Source organism: Corvus moneduloides, chromosome 17 (assembly GCF_009650955.1).
Source record: "Corvus moneduloides isolate bCorMon1 chromosome 17, bCorMon1.pri, whole genome shotgun sequence".
Classification (NCBI taxonomy): domain Eukaryota; kingdom Metazoa; phylum Chordata; class Aves; order Passeriformes; family Corvidae; genus Corvus; species Corvus moneduloides.
In genome coordinates this window covers 2,941,810-2,962,709 of record NC_045492.1, presented here as the reverse complement: position 1 = coordinate 2,962,709, position 20,900 = coordinate 2,941,810, and the positions used below count along the sequence as shown (strand labels likewise).

General features: G+C 51.4%; 1 protein-coding gene across 2 annotated transcripts in view; it reads left to right on the top strand.

Annotated features, from left to right (window-relative positions):
- Positions 1 to 2,195: 2,195 nt before the first annotated feature.
- TOX2 (TOX high mobility group box family member 2) overlaps positions 2,196 to 20,900 on the top strand; it is a 149,525-nt gene continuing 130,820 nt past the window's right edge. Inside the window, exon 1 of one of the 2 annotated variants that reach the window (XM_032127045.1) lies at positions 2,196 to 2,761. In XM_032127045.1, the coding sequence (XP_031982936.1) occupies positions 2,612 to 2,761 (150 nt within the window). In that variant the 5' untranslated portion in view covers positions 2,196 to 2,611. Of the gene's footprint in view, positions 2,762 to 3,233; positions 3,410 to 20,900 lie in introns of those variants that run through there. The other variant, XM_032127046.1, reaches the window with a different exon arrangement.

Here is a 20,900-nt window from a genome sequence, read left to right as displayed (position 1 = left end):
AATGGGATTGCTGAGATAATCACACTCTGCTGTTTCTGTTCCAGGGCTAACATAAGGCATGAAATGTGAGTTGTCATGTTGGGAGCTCGCTCCTCTTTCAGCCACCCAGCCAAAGCAACTGCAAACGTTCTGGGGTTTGGGGGGACTCGGCTGGGCAAAGAAAGGAAAAGACACCGCTGTTTTCAGTCTGTTTGGCTGCTTGGCTCAGGCCTCTTGGGGATCCTGCAGCTCCAGTGGTATTGCTGGTTCCTTTCAGCCACCCCAGACCACTCCTGTCACCTGTGAACACCTGGGCAAAACCCAAAGTCTTGACCTTCTGTAGTATCACAGCAAGCCCTGATAACAAGTCTCTCCCAATCTTTTTTACAGGCTCCCTTCAGCACTTGGAAGGGGCTCTAAAGTCTCCCTGGAGCCTTCTCTTCTCCAGGCTGGACACCTCCAGCTCTCCCAGCCTGCCTTCAGAGCAGATGTGCTCCAGCCCTGGGACCGCCTCCATGGTCCACTGTCGATCCTACGTGGAGAGGTGCTAGAGGAGAGCAGGAGTTCACACAAATCTGCATCTCCTGGCAGACCCCATTTGCCCAACAGCAGAGTGCCACAGGGACAGAACACATTGAAACACGGGGAAAAACAGGCTGAAGGAGGACTTAGCAGCAGGCACAAGTTGGAGGCTTTCTGGACACGTGGTGGGGCTGGGCAGGGGCAGGAGCTGCTGATGCATGGGCAGAGAACCATGGATGGAGGCTGGAGACACCTGTGGCTCCCCAGGCCCTGGCCAGGGGTGATGCTCAGCTTCACTGGGTTGTCTTCTTCTGACAGTCTGAGGAGGAGAAGCACTGGAGACATGAGGTGAGCTGAGAGAACATTCCTCTGATGATGAGCATTCCCTCTGCCAGCTTCCCTTGGCATATATATGTGTATACATACATACATATATATATATATATATATAAAGCATTCTGGCTATTAATAGCAATAACACTTTGTAACACCGGGTGTCTCAGATCAGTCTCTGTTCGAGGTCTAACAGAGGCAGATGAACGTGCAAAGTTTGACTGGGCTGAGCGGGGTAAATCTGAGGAAATGGGGCTTCATTGGGAAAAAAATGAGCTCTGAAAGGGTCTAAAAGGGAGCGATGGGGTGTCTCAGGCACTGCAAATAAATTGGGTTGTATCTGCTGGGGAGTTGCTGCACATTTGGTGATGAAATGTGTTCATTTTTGTAGGAAACAACGGAATTAAATCCTGCTTTTAGTGGGAAAGTCAATTCTGCCTTAACTGCAAAGCCACTAGCAATGACTCCACAGTATAGGAAATATAATAATTATGATAATTAATAAAGATAATAATACAGTCAAACCTTGCTAATGACTCAGAGGCTGCTTACTAATTACTGAATTTTGTGGATAAACAAGCCAGAATAATGCATCATAAAATACACTTTGTTCCATTATTTTGACATCTCTCATTTAGCTTTAATTATTTATACTTCCTAATATACCAGTCACTCTACTTGGGAAGGTTTTACAAAAATAATGAAGCTTTAATAATGTGATATGTCAGTTCAGTATTTGCTGAAACAGGGAGACAGGAAAACCAGTCCTTTTGGGGAGTGTGTAAATCAGGAAGGGCACAGATCAGTGGAGCTCAGATATTCAAAGTTTTAATGCAAAATATTAGACATCTCTATTATGCCTTTGACTGGGAGCCCTCGGAGCAGCTTCCCTGGTGGAGAACTCCTGAAGCCGATCTGCTTTGCTGCTAAATGCAGAAGGATCAATGCTGGCTCCCCAGAAAAATCACACGGTTTGAAAAATAATAATAAATGTGAAGCAGTTTTTGTGCCCAAGTCAATTTTTATCCTTAAATCAATTTTTTCCACCACCACGAGGGCTGAAAGCTTGTTTTTCATTTAAATGAGAGCTAAGGTTTTTACATAATCACTTGATTCCTGGAGCTGGCATTCCCTCGAAAGCCCAGCCCGCCTCCCCCCTCCCTGAATTTGGCAGGAACTGGCCCTACTCTTGCAACGAAAGACGCTGGAGGAAGAACTCAGCATTTATTTAGCTCAGTTTTCCAGCTCCAGAGAGTCCTGAAGGGTGCATGCTGGAAATGAGCCTTCGGAGTCATGAGGGTTTTTTCTTAAAAAAAACAACGAAAAAAAGAAAAAAGAAGAAAAAGGAAAAGAAGCAATTTCTCTTGGAGATTTGCCAGCACTCTGACTCTACCAGCCCCGTCCCAGCTCTCTGCCAGCATACGGATCGGTTGCTGCAACTTTCAAGCGTTTCCCTCTGTCTGGGGATGGGATAACGTACTGCAAAACCACTCTGTCTATAATACTCTCTCCCACTGAGCTGCTTTTCCAGAGGGATCTGTTGTGAGCCTCTGGAAGGGCGCGGGAGAGCGCGGAGCCTGCGGCAGCTGGGCAGCGAGGGGGAACCCTGCACGCCCAGCCTTTTCACCTCCGAGCATCCTCCCTCCCCACGGGCGCATTTGGGTTTTCCATGCTGCTGTGCCCTGAAAGTCCTTGCCCGTGGGAGTAGGAGGGGGATGCCAGGGAGGGTGGTCTCGGATGGAGCTGCCTTCCAGCAGCGGGAATTATAAAGACTGGGATGTGTGGAAAGCCGAGGTGGGGGGAGAATGAGGATCTCTGTGCCCTGGGGAGCAGGAAGCCAGCGCCGGGTGCGGGGTTCAGCCTGGCTGTTCTCTCCAGGCTGGGAGAGCGCATGGGGAGGCGCAGGCCTTTCGGAAATAGGGCGCAGGTAGGGGTTCTAAATGGGGGACCTATTTGGGGTTCCTACGGGGGTCCTACTTCTGCTGGATCAGCGCGCTGGAGAGCATCCTTCATCAGCGGGTGGGCACCAGGTGCAGAGGGAAACGAAGCTGCTGGGCACCGTCCCGTGTCAGGAGAGGGCACACCGGGCACGGTGCGGGCTGTGGGGCACAGAAGATGTGACAGGGTCCCCACCGGGCAGCGGGAACCGGTGGGCTGCTGTTGCAGCCTTCCCCTCGCCGGGGCGGCCGGGGATGAAGGACGGGGAGCGCACCGGGCTCCTCCGAGGGGCTCCAGCGGCGCTGCCCGCGGTGCCCGAGCCCCCGGCGGCGGAGGAGCCGCCCGGCCCCGCCGCGAACAATAGCGGCCCCGGCGCGGGGCGGTGCGGAGCGGGGCGGGCCGGGGGCCGCCGCCCGCCCCCCCGCGCCGCCGCCCGCCCTCTCCCCGCCCTCTCCCCGCGCCAGAGGCACCGCCGCCGCCGCAGCCGGGTCCATGCCCGCTGGAGCCCCCGCCTGCCGCCGCCCGCAGCCCCGGCATGGACGTTCGGTTCTACCCCTCCGCCCCCCCCGCCGTGGGCTCGCTGCCCGGCGCGGACCCCACTTGCCTCGGGCCGCTGGATTATTATCACTGCAACAAGGTACCGGGGGGCGCGGGGGGTCCCCGGGCTCGGCGCGTCCCGCCGCTGCTCCGCGGGCACGGGAGCGGGGGACGGGGACGGAAAGTGCCAGCGGCGCCCGGCTCCTGCGGGAGGGAATTTTGAAAGTGGTCTGGAAGCGGAGCGGGGGGAGCCGTCGGGGTCCCGGGCCGCCCCGCAGCGGGCGGGGGCAGCCCGAGCCCGGGGCTCTGCTCGGCGGGGCGGGCCGGGAGCCGAGCGCGGTGTCCGTGTGTCCGTGCCGGCTCGGTTTAACCTCGGCTCCGGGAGCGCTCGGCCCGGGGCGATGCGCGGGCTGGGGGGGTTGTTGTTGCGATTGTTGTCGGGTACTTTTTCCTGTTGTTCTTCGCCGTGTTGTTGTTTTGCACCTTTTTCGCGAGCTGCGGAGCCACCGGGCCGGGTCGCGGCTCCTCTCGAGCGGGGTTCGGCCCCGTCCCTCGCCTCCGTCCCCTACCTGCCTGCGCTCTCCTGCGGAGGGAGCACCATCCCCGGGCTGGGGGTGTCCGTGTGCCCCCAGACCTCCGTCACCCGCATTTTCCCCGCTCGCTGCAGCTGCGAGGCGAAGCACCCTATTCTTGTAACGGGAGAGGGATGCTCAGGGGATATTTGAGAGCGCGGAGGTGCTGTAGGAAATTTCCCTCATCCTAGAGAAGGCGAAGCGAAGGGGATGGATGCTACTTCAGGGATAAGGAGTTCTCTGCGAGCATCGCCTTGCTCGGTGTGGGTAAACAGCGCTGATGTTTTCAGCTACAAAGCCGTGGGATATAGATCCCTTTGGAGAGACTGGGATCATCCCAGACGTAATCCTTGCTGCCTTCCGGGCCAAATTCGGGTAATTGCGTTGAAAAAAAGTTAATAAAAAGAGAAAATGCTCTCCTGCGTCCGTACAGCAGCTCAGGATGCTCTCGGCTCACCTCACTGTTGTGATACTTTGGGATCAAACTCTTAAGACACAAGCAGAGGGAAAGGTGTTTGGCTTCCCAGACGCGGCTAATTAATCTTTATGTATCAAGATACGTATTTAACTGTTCGCTGTCATTTGGCTTATTTATCTCTTTTTATTAAGCTGTAGCAAACCGAACAGTTCTCGTTTATTTTGAGATGCCGGATTATACTGAAAGGAAACAACTTTCGTTGTTTTCGCCTGTATGTGCGTACTGCTGGCTTCAAAGTGTTTTATTGTCGTCACCGTTGCTCTTAAAACACTAAATATGCTCTTACAATACTAACGAGAGCTGCTTCACCTGGGAGCAGGACATTTGTCCAGCTGAAACATCAGCCCGTAGTGTGTGAAAGCAGAAATCTGGGATCATGTGAGCGTGTGCCACTGGCAACTGCGGCTGCCCCCAAATCCTGCTGGCTTTCGGAACTCGGTTTTACCAAGAAGTTGTTGGATGTCAACACGGTTTACTTTGCCTTCCAGTGGTTTGTGCGGGAGCTGGGGCTCGAGGCCGTGCTCGCAGTGTCTCAGGCTTGGGGCTGCGGGGTCCCGTGTCCCCCCGGCAGCGCCCGGCCGAGCCTTTGGGGCGCGGGGCCCCTCGTCGTCAGCTCATCCGTGGCCTGAATCCCTGAGATTAGACCCGGATTAGGCGGTCGCAATTGATCCACAGGTCCTCGCTGCCGGGAGGCTGCAGGAAGTCGCCTCTTCTGGGTATGCAGCGAGCTCAGCCCCGGCGGGTGCGATGGGTGCTGGTGCTGGCCGGGGTGGATGGGACACCGGAGAGGAGCACCCCAGGTACTGACCACTGCCACCAGATGCTGCTGTTGTCACTGCTACGGAGGATCTTAAGGCAGCGGCAGAAGAAAGGAAGTGACTTACCCTTTGCTAATAGTCAGGGCGCTTCCCCCTCCCCTCCCCGCTTCTTTTCTTTTCTGAGTTATCAAATGACATTTGCTGATGCACAGCCGTGCACGTTTGTCTGTGGCATGAGGCCGCTGGAATGAAGCCAGGAATGAAATGGGCTGACTCTGTTTCCCTGACAGACTGCAGGTATAAGGGTTGTAACTTCAGCATCAGACCGTGGAGCAGGAGGAAGTGTCTCCTGCTGCTTTCCCTTCGGATAACTCCGGCAGGTGCGGGGTGGGACCCAGCCGAGGATCACCAGCAGCCTGCTGTTCTCTTGTGCCTGCCATGGAGAGCACTTCCTGAGCGCTCCTGCTTCCTGGAGCCACATGGGATACTGGGAAACTCCAGAACCTCACACCGGTCCCAACCCCATTGCTCCTGTCCGGTGCTGGTGGCTCAGCCCAGGGCTGGGCTGAGACAGTGTCTGCCTCAAAGCATTTCCACTTGAAAAGCTACCGAGGAGGGTAGGGTGGCCTGGAAAAATCAGAATTCTCCCGCTATGGTGTGCAGATACCCCGGACAAAATCCATCTCTAGGAAGGACCTGGGCAAGGAGAACTTACAGGCTCTTTGCTGTCCTCCTGCTTCCCTGAGTTTATGGGGGGGCTCTAAAGCCCGTTGATTTAAAAGGCTTGTTTTGTTCAGGTTTTTTTTCTTTTGTTTTGATTTTCCCCTTCATTTATTTATTTATTTATTTAGGGGGAGGCAGCAAAGCTGGGCTGTGCAGTGTCACTGTGCATAAATAACTCGCTGGGAGCACGGCGGAGCTCTGCCATCGCCGTGAGCTGCCTTAGCCCAAAGCAGCCTGAAACGTTAATGGAATTGTTTTGTGCACTTACTGGACATGATATTGTTACCGGGAGGTCTCCAGTCTCGCCTGCATGCTGCAGTCAGCCACAATTCCTCTTTGCAGCTACACAGGGGCCTACTGCATATCAGCATTTCCATTTCTGAAAGGACAAGGGGTGTTTAGAGGGGTAATGAAATGGGAGTGTGTGTTCAGCAGAGGCCTCCCCAGAATAAGGGCATTTTCACCCTTTCTTTAACTGCTTCCACAGCACCCCTGGTTTCCCTGGAAGGGCTGGCCACTGGGAGGGATGGAGAAGGTAGTGAGGGGCTGGACACCCACAAGTAGGTAACGAGAGCCCTTCTGCCCCATCAGACAGGGTGAGAAGGAGCCCTCCCTGCTGCCGACTGCATTTGGTGAGGAGATCCGATGGATCAGGAGTGCTGGTGGCATCGAAGCCGGTGAAAAGGGCTCCCTGTATAAACCAGTCCCTGTCACTGGTGATCCTGCACGGAGCAGCCTGCCATGGAGCTGGGAAGCGGAGCCGGCCCCAAACTTCCCGGCGCCCAGGGAGCTGCTGCTCGCAGCCTGGAGGACTGAAGCTCCTTGGCAGGATTTTTAGGGCTGCAGAGTGCTCAGCCCAAGGTGTGGGGGTGATAAGGAGCCACCTGAGAGGACAAGCTGCAATGAGCATTTCCCACTTCAGAGTGCTGGCCCCTCCATCCTGTGGGCTGGATCCAGGACCTGCTCCATCACTGGGGCAGTAGGAACACCTCTGGTGTCTGCACAGGACCACCAGGGACTGGGGAGGTTCAGCTGAAAGTGTGAGGAGCCCTCATCCAACCTGCGACACCCGTCCCTGTCATCGGCCACCTGAGCGCTGCTAAAGGAATCACCTACCTCTGTTTTGGGTTCCTCATTTACATTTGTGTCTAAAGCCCTTTTTCTGTCCTCTCTGGCCTTTTTCCTGGGGCATTGGTACCTGCTGCAGATCCCTTCCTGCTCGCTTGTCAGGAAAGCTTTCACAGGGTTTTGAGCTGTTTGTGTACAGTGCTGGTGTTTTGGGTGAGAGCACCTTGTTCCTGCACCACCTAAGGGGGTGTTGCCCCTTTTGGGGCATTTTCCCATCCCTCCAAGTGCTTTGAGAAAATGTGGGGATTTTTCCCACTTGACCTCTAGGGAGATTCTGCAGCTGTATTTCACAACATGTAAACCATGGTAAAAAAATGTGCATTTTAGTAACACCGAGGCTCGTTCTGCTCTCAGCAGAGCTTTAGCACCAGGATATGGTGTGCTGGCTGATGCACCAGCATGGAAGGGTTTTTCCTAGATCCTAAATTGTGTGGGGGGGTCCACAAAATTCAACAGGGAGTTTTTCCTTCTCAGCCCAGGCAAAATTGCCGTGGCAAGGGAGGCCTGTGACAGGAATCCTGCCAGAGCACGGTACCCTGCGCTCTTTCATGCAGGCTGTGCAAGGATGCTGTGATGCAGGAGGAGTGATCCTGCTCCCTGCTCCCCAGGGGCATCTTTGGGGAGTGAATTATCATCTCTATTCTTCCTGCAGAAATAAATTTAAATATAAATTCTTCCCGGTTGCTTCTGGTGTTACAACGATCAGACTGGGTCAGCACGATGCTCGATTTCCCACCAGCGGAATTGATGGGGATTGATGGGGGGCAGGAGGAGGAGGACCCAGCCTGGGAATACCAAATCCACACTGCTGTGAGACCCTGGGAGTGCGCATGGTCCTTGGGAGCCCCTGTGCTGGGGGGCCCTGTTATTACCCCTGCAGCGTTTCTGTAGGACTCATCAGCACCATCAAACCTCTCCCCAAATTTTCCTAGTAGGATGCTGCAGCTTTGCCTTTCCAAACACACCCTGTATCTTGCCTTTTAGGCTGATAAATTGACAACAATTATTTTGCCAATACACTGTCATAAATTATGGATAATTAAAATCTACTGGTCTTGTGATGGGTATTAATCTGCAACCAATGCTCTCTTCTTCTTTTAAGAACCCTTCAGAAATGGGATCTGAGCTGGTACGAGCCGGAGTCGATGTAGCAAATGCATTTCTGTGAAATGTTCTGTTTTGACTTTTACAATAAATTGTACATTGCAGTGATAAACATGGTCCCTTTTTCCCTGTTCCAGAACTGCTTTGCCATTCTGGAAGATAAAATGCATTCTTTCCCTTCCTACTTCCAAAGCCAACTCTGTTTTGAAGTAGCATAAATCTTTCCTTGGAGATGGAGGATTTTGGATGGAGAACAAAGTCCAGCAGATTTTTAATTTGGGGCCCATCTCATTCTCATTTGGCAGGCAGCTCCTGTTGATTTGCAAATGTAGGGGTTTTTTTTTCCAATTTTTTTTCTTTTAGGCCCTGAATGTAGGCAAGGGCTTCCTCTGAAAAGTGTTTGAGCTACTCAGTGGGACAACCCTGCGTTCTCCAGAGTGGTCTTTGATGGGTTGCTCAGCAGAAAGTGTTTGAAGCTCCATTTTTTGCCTTGGGCTTTAAGTCAGGGATTGGGAACTAAATAATGAATGTCCATCCATTCATAGAAAATGTTGTTCTCTCTGCATGCACAGAAGGGAGGCTTTAATCTGGTTGTTTTGGGAACAATGGGAGATGTTTTGAAGACCAGTCTGACTTGTGTATAACAAGATGTTTGTTTGGGCTGCTTCTCAATAACCTTGTCCAGGGCCTGATCCATGGAAGTCCTTGTAGCAGAGGAGACATCACGAGACAAAAAATACAGGATCAAAACTGTACAAGTTTCTCTGATTTATTTATGATTCCTCAAATCAATGATTGTCCCCTGAATCAGTGTTCCAAAGCCTGTGGGTGTTACATCACCGTGACTGCAGGGTAAATCCATGAACAGCTCTGTGCTTGGACCTCTGAGCCTGCAGCAGGCACCAGGATCAGCCTGTGCATCTGTAATGGAGAAAGCATTCCATGAATAAACTGTATTTCCCTTGTAACAGACCAGAGCATCCTATAACTTGGGGAGTGCACGGCTGATCCTCGTGCCAGGCCAGTGGGAGAGCACCTGGAACCTTGCAGAGCTCTTCCGCCTTTTCCTCGTTGTGAGGGTGGGCACTGCCCGCTCCTTTCCTGGGAGTCGTTGTTACCCCTGTGAGATTTCTGCAGCATTTGCAGAAAAATCTCTATTTTCCTTCTGCCTTCGCTTTGCATCTCTTTCCTGCTGGGCACAAGGAGTGTGAGGTGAGGATGCTCCACCACCACGGACCAGCCTCACTGGGAGGGGGGAGTGTTTTCCCCTTGAGGTGCAATTTTTCCCTATTACGTTTGTGCTCCTCTGTTGGTTTTTTTTTTCACAAAATGAGCTCCAAATGCTTTTACCATAAGTTGGGTTATATCTCGCAGTATAAATGAAGCATATAATTGTGTTTTCCTAACAGCTCCACATTAAAAATAAGTTATTGTGTTGCTAATGTGTTTTTCCTGACAATTTTCCATCCGGTGAGTGCGAGGCTTCTGTCTGAACTGTCATGCAGCAGCACCTCTGCCTCCTCTTGAGCTCTGATTCAGTATTCCTCAAGTCAGGCTGAAGTGTTAGTGTGATTAGAGCTTTCATACTATTAATCCCTAATTGGAGGTTGGAGCTCTAATGTTCCACCTTTGTGATTTTACACTCGTTTTAATATAATTAAATAATGCATAATGCATGTTCTATAATATTGCACATAAATTATATGTGACATATACTGTATTCTACGGTGTATATAAATTAGCTGTTATCTAATAGATGATCTAAATTATATGATGTATTATATATTGTACATGTCATTATAGTGGATACTTGGGGCTACAAAGCTCAGCTTCAGCAGGAAGAAATCTCCCAACAAAACTTACTGGAACAAGCACTGATCACACCACCCTTTAAAAAACAGGAAAAAAATTGGTAGAAAACAGCATTAAATTGCCTGATTTTGCAGCTATAAGACCAGATTTAAATATATTAATTGTCTGCCTCCCCCATACCTTTTCCTATTGTTTCCCTCTGGAGGTTTTGTTCTGACGGATGCCATTTCTTCCCTGAAAAATGGCCCTGGCTGCCGCGGTGCTGCAGGCGAAATCTTTGCGTTGTGCCACAGAATCTCTCTCCGCCGTCCTCATCTTTTGCATGGATTGCTTGACCTCTGCAGATATAATTAAATCTCTTCCTGACGACTGTGAGATTGCAGCTCGGCTCCGTGGTGAAGGGAACCGGGAGGGAAGTGTTAAACGGGGCCCCGGGCCAGGAATTGTTCTTATGGAGAAGTTATTGGAGCGCTGGTTTGTGTTGGTAGCTGCACGTGGCTCCAGAGGAACCTGACTTGCAGAAATCGGGCCAGCCTTGGTCCAAGGCAGCTTCTTGACCTCTAATTCTGGGCTGGACGTCGACACAGGAGGTTGAATTTTGCCAGTGTTTAAAATGTAGAAGGTTTAATTCTTTTCTGTTGGTTTGAGGACTCAGCCCCTTGCTCTCATGCTGCCTTTTTCCCTGGGTTCCTAAGGATCTCATGACCTCGCAGGTGCTAGAAAAGGGGGGTGACAGTTTGAGGACCTGTGGGGTGGGTGGCAGAAGTTGCTGCGGCTCTGCCCTGAGCCTCGTCTCCCCATTCCTAACGAGCATCATCTTGCAGGCAGCAGAGACCCTCAGCCTCGAGGAGAAGGTCTGGGACAGCCCTGGCACTGTGGTGCTCAGGGGAGGTGGAGGACAAGCCCTGGCATGTGCCACCCTCCCCTCTGGTGATGTGCCACCATCCTCACTGTCACCCAGGTTGTATTTTCCCCATGACCCCATGGATCCTGTTCCACCCCCAGTGGCAAGGAGCACTTTTTTATCGGATTAGCTGGATCACATTAGCAGGTTTCTCTTCCCACAAAACCTACCGATGAGTCAGAGTTTCCATCCCCGTCTGGGCTCGTCAGGGAGGCTCCATCCCCTTTCTTTCCAGCTGTCTGCCTGTGCAGGGTGCTTTTCCTCTCCACTTTAGAAAAAACAATCATCTTCCTCTCCATCTCTGTTCTTGCCAGTGGCCAAGGCTGGGAGATAAGAGCTGTGTCATGGCTCTGCCTTTTATCCTCTTCAGGAATGGCCTAGATCTCCCTCTCCAGAAGCAGCAGCTCAGTTCAGGCCCCCCCAGATATTTGGGGGTTATTTTAGGATTAATTTGAGCCACTCTGAGCATCCCTTGCAGGAGATCCAGGTCCGTGGAGAAGTGCAAGCAGAGCCTGGGACATCTGAAAGGCTTCTCTCTTCCAAAGATGTGGATCTCCATGTTTATACCGATGTAACAGTTTCACCATTCCAGCCAGGGTCACCCAGCAGTTTATTCCTGAACATCTCCCTCTCCCTGGGAAGGTGGTAGGGCTGTGTGGGCTCTTTGGGAGTTGTCAAGCCTTTTGAAAACCCTCCAATGCAATAGTTTTAGTGTGAAGGATGCTGCTGCGAGGGGGAGGACTTTGTGGTAGAGGAGAGCTTAGCCTCATGTGGTGCTGGTCCATGTGGGGAGCTGGTGGAGCTCAGTCCTGTTCCAGCAGTGCAGGCTGAGCTCCTTTCTCCCCTGAGAGCTGAACTCTTGGTCAAGGATGAGCTGTTTGATTCCATACACCATCACCTCTCCTTTGTGCCGTGGGGAAGATGCTCCCAGGGACCTTTGTGGTGCTGTGGGAGGGTGCAGGGCGGGCTGCTGAAAGCCCCCAATGTAAGAAGGACGTGGAGCTGCTGGAGCCAGTCCAGCGGAGGCCACGGAGATGCTCCAAGGGCTGGAGCCCCTCTGCTCTGGAGCCAGGCTGGGAGAGCTGGGGTGTTCACCTGGAGAAGAGAAGGATCCAGGAAGAGCTCAGAGCCCCTTCCAGGGCCTACAGGGGCTCCAGGAGAGCTGGAGAAGGACTTTGGACATGGGTCTGGATTACAGCTCAACAGGGAATGGCTTTAACCTGCCACAGGGCAGGGTGAGATGGGATATTGGGAAGGAATTCTTCCCTGTGAGGGTGGGGAGGCCCTGGCACAGGGTGCCCAGAGAAGCTGTGGCTGCCCCTGGATCCCTGGCAGTGCCCAAGGCCAGGTTGAACCGGGCTTGGAGCCACCTGGGCTAGTGGAAGGTGTCCCTGCCCATGGCAGGAGGTGGCATGAGATCCAGCCCAAACCATTCTGTGATTTTGTTGCATTGCTTACAGTTACTGAACCCTAACATATTTTTCTATTTTTATCAACAAATAACAAATCCCTTCCCTGTTTCTCAGTTTTCTTGGGTGCTCCCTTGAACAGAGGGACTTTATACACTGAGCCATCTCAGAACATTGTGCCTGGAGTGGAAGAATGATGTATTTTTAGGGAATTAGATCTGTAGTCTCTACTGTCAGAAGAGGGGCAGCGTGCCCTGGAGTCTTCAACAAAAAGAGGAGAAACTTTGACAGCATGGAAATAAAATGTACGAAAATTTTAGTGACTTCTAACTGAATTATCTTGGTTTGTCTCAGCTTATGCAATGGCCCAAAAAAGTATTAGAATACTGTATGAAGAAGAAGAAGTACTGGGAAGAGGTGGGACATAAAGCACAGAAACTGGGGCTTGTAGCGCTGGAAAATACTCCCCCCCAGTCGGATCCTGCTCTGTTTGTCCATGCTCAGCCTAGGAAGGCAACTTTTCCCCTGCTACATTATCTTGTCTCTAAATGGCGTTCAAAGGAGAAGAAGAATGTGCTGTTAAAAATATCAAACTTTTGGGAATGGCTGGCAGACTTTAGCACTGATAAGCATTGCTGATTGAAGATCAAACAGCCCTTGAAGAAAAACCTTCCAGCGAGCGCCATGGGTCCGGCCCTGCAGCCAGACAGTGAGGTCAGCCTTCAATCCAGGGATATTTAGGGACCGACACTGGAATTATGGTCTGGGCTCCTCTACCCCAGACGGATGCTGGCGACATGGTGGTTTAAACTTGATAAATCTGTTCAAGCTGAGAACAGCATTTATTACGTGCCAAGAGTCTGCGTTAGTAGGTGGTAGTTTTATATATCTAATTTTTTTTCCTCCACTTAAGATAAAGAGGAAAGGCTGCAGGTCATAATGTGAACTGAAGACTGCTGGCATTTGTTTTTTAATTAATTGACAACCTGCATTTCTGTGTCAAGGTGGCAAATTAATAGTGGGTGGCCATCTGTTTGCAAAGCAGATAGTTCTGGCTGTGCCAAACATGTGGAGTATTTAACCATTTGATTTAAATCAGATCAGAATGGTGGTGGTTTGAACACTCTATTAAGTTGGTTTTTCCATTTAAGTGCTGGGCTTTGAAAAGCGGAAAAATACTGAAATGGTCTTTTTAGCTTCGTAAACTTGCAGGCCTTTAAGTGAGTTGTTTGGCATGTTTGGCCTTCTTTTTAGGAGAGGCCAAATCCTGGTGGGAATAACAACATGGAGCTTCAATCACCTGTGGAAGTGGGGTACCAAGTCTGTGTGAGAACACCAAAGAAACAAATACATGTTAAAAATCAGAAAGCAGCTCAGGCTGCAAGAGACCTCTGGAAGTGTATTTGAGCTAATTTCAATAGCACCTTCTGGGATTGAGATGGCAGGAAAGAAAAATATCAATAGATTTTCTGCTCTAATACAGTGAGAGTCTCAGTGGTGGTGGCTGCAATCAAATGCTAAATAGAAAGTTTGCAATAAAAAGGGCTTTAAGTTAGAATTAATAAAATGTGAAATGCCTCGTTCCTTGGAAAACATGTGGTATTGACTGAGATTTAGAAATATGTCCTGGGAGCAGGGATCTGGATTGCAGGCTCCAGAGCTGGCTCTGGCATCCGTTCCCTGCATGCATTCCTATTATTTATTTATTATATTTTAAAAAAATTTTATTTTTTGCCTGGAAAGGTCACAATGTGCAAGATTGAGAGGAAAGTCGTAAAGAGCTGGAATCAAGGGCAGCCTTGCACAAAATGATCATCCTCTTTTCCCATTCCTTCACCTTCCTGTGCTGTGCATGGCAGGGGGATGATCTTTAAGGTCCTTTCCAACCCAAACTGGATTCTAAGCCAGGATCCTTGTATTGCAGGAAAATCCAAGTTTATCATGGAGACTTTCCTGATCAAGTTAGATTTTAAGTCCTGCTATCCAGAGCTGCCCTCCAGAAGCTCCACGTGAAGCCACGGATAGTTCCCATTTTCAGGAAAGCACTGCTTGAATTCCCTGGGAAATGCGAACTTTAACATCCTCGTGTTTTGAGGAATTGTCTTAGGATGTTGATGAAGCTCAACTGGAGCTTCTCATTTGCTGCCAGAGATGGAAATCTTGGATAGCTCAGAGGCAGGAAGAGCTTGGTGCTGGATCTGGGGCTTGAGCTTGTGTCACTGTCACCGTGCCATGAGCATGGGGACAGTGCCAGCTTGGAAGGGATGCTCTGCTTGGCACAAAAAGGTCTCGAGAACAGGCTGCTTCCTTGCTTAGCACAGTTACAGCAGGAAGGCTGCAGGACCCACAGGCTCCTGGAGAGCTGCTGGGGTTCTTCCCGTCCCTGGGACACCAGGCTGCAGTGCCGAGGGACCAGATGTCCTCAGAAGCTGTGAGATAGGGCTGCTGGTTGCTGTCCTGCTCTCTGGGTGTGGGCATGTGCTTCCAAAAACGTGGAGATGTGGTGCCTGGGGACATGGTTTAGTGGTGGCCTGGGCGGTGCTGAGTTGATGGTTGGACTCAATGATCTTGGAGGTCTTTGCCCACCTTTATGGTTCTCTGATTTTCTGATGGCAGTGTGGGACATACAGCAGGACAGGGGCCAGCTGGGCCACCTGAAACTGGGGGCTTCATCCCTTCGGCCATTGTGGAGCCACTAACGAGGCCAGTGGGATGATCCAGCCTTCCATGGGGCTTCTCTGGATTTGGTTTGGGCTCCTTGAGGCTGTTCTCCTGCCAGGCCAGGAGTTGGACTTTGATGATCCTTGAAAGTCACTTCCAAGTCGGAATATTCTGTGATAAACAGAACCTCCCAGAGTGAAACCCAGCAACACCAGGCTGAGCTGAGTTAAAAATGAAGACACTTGTGTGACTGAAGGTTTCGGAGTGCCGTGCGTTGCTGGGCACAGTGACAGAGCCAGGCTCTGCGGGGCTGGTTGGCCAGTGAGCTCCATGCCTTGTGTCCCTGCCTGAGCTCTGGGGAGCCCCACAGTTAGTGGGAGCTGCTCATCCCTCACAGCCCTGGAGCCCCGTGAGGCTCAGCTTTGAGCCCTGGTCATGTCTGAGCGTGGCAGGCATGACTGGAGCACCTTGGTGAAGCGCAAAGCTGGGTGGGAAGGAGGTGATAATGGAAAGTTTAATTCCCTGCTCGTCTCAGCCACGATTTGGGCTTGGTTTCCCCCTGCGGAGGCTTCCCCTCTCCCTCTCTGCTGTCCAAGTGTTGCTTCTGTTGCATTTGCTATTTATTTTCTCCCTAGCCTGGGGGCTGCTGCGAGAGGTGTCTCTTTGCTCTGCCGGCTGTTCCTGATGCTTCCTTTTCCTTGCTAATACCAATTGTTTCTGCCAAAATCGCTCAGTGGTGTTATGAAAACCTCGAATCACACGCTAACGCTCCGATCCGGGGGCTCCCAAAGGCGCTGGATCGGATTCGCCCCCGCACCGGCTCCGCTGCCACCAGCCTTGTGCTGTGCCAGGGGTCCCCTGGGCTGCTGAGCCAAAGGGTGGGGTGGCACTGGCCATGACAACCCCGGCCATCTGAGCCAGCGTTGCCACTGTCACCGGCAGCTTTAGTGGGAGGCAGGAGAGCTCCCTGTGAGGCGCTCAGGGCTGGGATTGGAGCTGTTTGTAGGGCGCGGTACCTGCGGAGCAAAGCTGTGTTTTCAGCACACGGGTTTGTAGCGGTGTGGGTGGATGCTCTGGGAGGGTTCTGCTACCACTTGGTGCATCTCCACCCCATCCCTGCCCTCAGTCCAGGGCAGAGCCTGCCTGAGCAGTCCCTGTGCTTGCTGCCAGCCAGCTCGTGGAATTGGAGCTCCCGGAGCACGTTCATGGAGATACCGTGTTCCTCCAAGGCTCCGGGGTGGGCACCTCTTCTCCTCAGCCAGATAGTGTTCTACCCAAACCAGTTATTCACCTGGGACATGATATTAGCAAAATCCTAATGAGTTTCCAAGTGCTGCTTTATATGATTTGGCAGCCAGGATTCTCTCAAAAAAGAAAGAAAAAGAGAGAGAGAGATCCACCATTGCTGTGTGCCCAACCTCTTCCCCATCCACTCTACTGCTTTTGAGAGATTAAAAAGAGATTAAATCCTGCTGAGCTGGCAGGTGATGTTGATGAATGTTTGGAGGGGATTAGGGTAAATCCATTCCTCCTTCTGATTAAGCTCAAGATTTGAACTCATTGATAAAATTTGTCCAGGTTTTACCTCTGAAACCTCCTTTGAGCCGGTGAAGGTGTAAATGAAGGCAGAGGTTGTTCTCAGAGCAGAAATGATAATAAATTAGCTTTTGTAAGGCTGATGGAGGTTTCAGATTGCTTGGCATCTACAACTGTTGCAGTGTCCAGTTAATCCTCACTGCCACAGAATTAAAGGATGCCCAGGTCGGTTCCGTGGCTGGGGGAATCTGGCCTGGTGCTCCTGCTGCAGTGCAGCACAGCTGTGAGATGCTCTGCAACAACCAACCTGCCTGTGCAGGACCCTGTTTCCATGAGGCACTCGAGTTCCCACTAAGAAATGCCATTTCTCAAACTAGGGATGGCATTGAATGGACACAGCTGTGGATTGGGGCTCAGGGGCTACATCCAGCCAAAGCTGTCTGGGTGTTCTGGCACTGTTTGGGTTCTGTGGTGGCATTGCAGTGGGACTGGAGGTTAAAGAGGATGTTCTGGTAGCCTCCAGCAACTGTTGGACCCTCTGGTGTATCTGCATGCATCCTCCAGCATGGGGACAGGGATGGTGGGACTCCAGAGGGTGTTCCTACAAGGTGTCCCAGAATCCAGAGGATTGTCCTCAAAGGAACACTGAACCTGCAGCGTTGCCATTTGGGCCGAGGAGCAGTGCTGGGACTGGCACCAGCAGCGTGTGCTGGGTGGTGCTGGGGCTGCAGGAGAGGATTCTGATTCCAAAGATGTATTTGGAACAAGGTTCAGCATCAGCACTGAGCGACTGTCCTGGTGGTGGGAGGAATAACCTTCACTTCTCCGTGTTGCCCGTGGTCAAATGAAGCCCTTGAGGTGCAGGAAGAGCTGCTGGGAGGGCAGGAGGGCAGTGGTGGAACCTCCACCCTGGAGGAGTTTTATAAACCAGGGCTGGGCATTGCTGCCAGAGCTCTGCACTGCCCATGGCATCCATGACATGGCAGAGAGGGGGAAAAGCTCTGTGCAAGGCCACTTGGGTGGTTTTGGTGAAGAGCTCCCACCTGCTGCTCTGTTTGGAGTCTTCCCCTGGGACTGCTCGCTCCAGAGGGCATGGCTTGGTCATCCCAGCTTTTCATCCCACCTGTGCCCACCTGAGCTCTGAGTTTCCCTGCATGGAAAGAGTGGTAGCAGCGGCAGCTTTGGGATAGCAGCTTGCAGGTATCTCTGTGCTGCTGAGCAAAACTGACATTTAGGAATCACCTGGATACAGGTAAAGGTGCCAGGTGACTGATGCTGGGTGTGACCTGGAGTTCTGGGCTCTGTCAAATAGGGCTGAAGTCAGAGGTGGTCTGGACAAGCAGTGTTGTGGCACGGAGGACACCGGGATCAGGCTTGTTCCCTGTGGAGCAAATCTGCTCCCTCTGAGCTGCTTTGGATTTATCCAGCCATAGCAGCAAACACAGCCCCCTCCCAATCCTCAAGGATGCTGCTGGGGTGGGTAGGAAGCCTGATAATGTCACAGACAACTGGGAATACTTTCAAGAACATAACTGGGAACAATTTAAAAATAATTTAGAAAGAAAGAATTTTTTGTTTCGGTGTGTCATTGGATTATATGCTTCTCTAGAAAGCAGGAGGAAAGAGATCTTGAAATTAAATGTATTATTAGACTTCCTTAACTCTCATTAAGGAGGAAGATTTGGAGGGAAGTGTTTTCCAGTTTCTTCATCGTGTTCCTGCACAAGCTGGTGTTTGCCAAGCTGGTATTCTTGACTCCTTCAAGAAGAGCAAAAATGAAAGTTAAATTCCTTGTATATTGGAAAAGAGCATTTGGTATCCATTGTTTGTGGTGATGGTAGTTTGTTTAAAATAAAGTTACCTTTGTATTTGCTTAGTTTGACTCTAAACAGGAGAATAATGGCTTTCATAATGTCTCTGTTAGAGGAGTATTGTTTGAAAGCACTTTGGGCTTACATTAGTTGAGTGCAAATGAATTCCTGCTCTGGAGCAAGCAAACCCCAGCGGGGCTGGATGCTGGGAGCTGCCAGTGTGATGTGGGGATGTGCATCACACAGGTCTCTGGGGGCCAGTTCTTGATGTAATTCTTCATGCTCCTCATCTTCCCTCCTCCCTTCACTCACCTCAGTGATGCAGCATCTCACCCCCACAAATAGGTTTCACATTTACATCTGGAACTGGGGGGCACTGGGCAGCGTGAGGAGGGCAGCCAAGAAGCTTTTCAGTGCTTTAAATAAAGCCTCTCCATGTGTCAGCACATGAGTAAACAGACTTTGGTGAAATAACTTCTATGTGCTCATCTGAACAACAGCAGACACTTGCAGTTTGGGGGATTTCTTGGTTTGCTTTTTTCCTAACTGTGATGGGAAAATGGGAAGCAGTAGGAAAGCGCTCACAGCTGGCGCTCGGTGTGTCAGGAATTGCACCAGTAGCTCTGGGGTGTGTGAGGTGCCTTGAGTGAGCACCAGAGGCTCCTGTGCACCCGTGTCCAGAGCCAGCTCCCAGAGCTGTAGATACACACACAGGGTGGGAGCTGAGGCTGCTGAAAACTCAGCACAGGCTGCTTTTCCAGCAGTATCCAATGATGTGGCTGCTCCTGGATCCCTGGCAGTGTCCAAGGCTGGGTTGGACAGGGCTTGGAGGACCCTAGGATAGTGGAAGGTGTCCCTGCCCATGGCAGGGGGTGGATTGAGATGGGCTTTAAGGTCCCTTCCAACCCAACCCACTCCGTGGTTCTGTGTAACACAGCAGGTGTGAGGAGAACAGCAGCTGGGGGCTCTGCTGTCCCCATGCCCATTGCAAGCAGCTGTTCAGACCCGTGTAAATGTTCTGTTCAGCCACAGAACAGCATGGCAGGGGACACATGACACATGCAGTCAGGGACCACCTGCTTGCCTCTTTTCCCTTCCCAGAAAATAATGAGGACATTTTCTTAAAAAGCAGCTAAATGCATTAGAAAGAGAAGCCCAGATGTCTTTGTGCAAAGGTGCCAATGCTTTTATTTTAAGCTTAATGTTGCGTTTAGTTTGTTATCTGCGAATTATAAAACGTGGGTGGGGATGACTTGGATATCCTGCTGGAGGGATTAGCTCCCCACTGTGAGCAGGGGCTGTTTTCTGTGCAGGGCTGGCTGGGATGTGCTGCTGGGGCAGCTCTGGACTCTGGAGCTCTGTTCCACAGCTTCCCCCAGGATGCAGCGTTCCAGTGTTCGTTGTGGCAATGCCCCTTTTCTGTCCCAAAGTGAAACAGAGCTCATAGCTGGTGCGAAGCCATGAAATTATGGGTGGTAAAATGCTGTGCAAGCTCCAGCTCTTGCATATTCGGTTCTTAGAGGGGGCCAATAAAGATGGGGACAAACTTAGGCAGGGCCTGTTGCTATAGGACAAGGGGTGATGGTTTTAAACCAAAAAAGGGTCAATTTAAACTGGATATAAGGTAGGTTTGGTTTTGTTTTTTTCACAGTGACAGTGGCAAAATACTGGCACAGGGTGCCCAGAGCAGCTGTGGCTGCCCCTGGATCCCTGGCAGTGTCCAAGGCCAGGTTGGACGGGGCTTGGAGCAGGCTGGGACAGTGGAAGGTGTCCCTGCCCATGGCAGGGGGTGGGACTGGATGGGCTTTAAGGTCTCTTCCAACCCAAACCATTATTTCTGGCGAGGAAGTACCCAGAGGATGCAAACCTCCCTGCCTGCTTTGCAGGCAGATGTGCGGTGGTGGCTGTGGAGTCTCCCAGCTCTGCATGAGCAGAGGATACAGATGAGCTCTGCTGGCTTCCTCTGTGGCTCCTGTGGGTACAGAGCTCTGTGTCAACTTAGGAGCTCGGGTGTTGGGTATTGTTGCAATGACGTGTGGCCCAGCAGAGTTTTGAAGCCGCAGCTGAAGAAGGTCCTACTGGGCACTTAGGATGGTTCCTAAAAGATATATCTGAGATGGACAAAGAGTGTGGATGTGTGGGTGTTTAAGGGAGAGAGAAATCATACTCCTACCAGGGAATTTCTTTCCAGGGTTATTTTTCAGAAGAATCCCAGTGCTGTGAGTTCTGCATTACCAGTGTGGACACATGGTACCCCAGAGCAGAGCAGGGCCCTGCCCTGTGTGCTGGGACAGGTGTCTGACACCAGACTGGTCCTCCCTGTCCTGATGCCAGGGAAATCCATGTTCTTGCAAGCCCTGGCTTGGTGAGATTGCAGCTGGGCTGTGGCCTCTCCCTCTGCTTTGATGGGGAGTTTGCACTCTGGGCAATCATCAGATAATCATAAGAAAGTACAGAGGTGATGCAAGTGAGAAAGTGTGGTTTGAGCTCAGCTTTAGCTTCAGAAGACCTTGAGAACATCAATGCCATCAGCATCCTCCAGCTGTGTTACACAGAGGCTGATGCAGGCACCAGTGGTTTGCACCAGGCTGCTGCCCTTGGCAGAGGCTCTGAAACAAACGGCACTGGTCAGACAGCCCTGGGGGGCTGCAAAAAAATGTGACTTCAGCCATCAAAGAGTCAATTCCACCTCTGA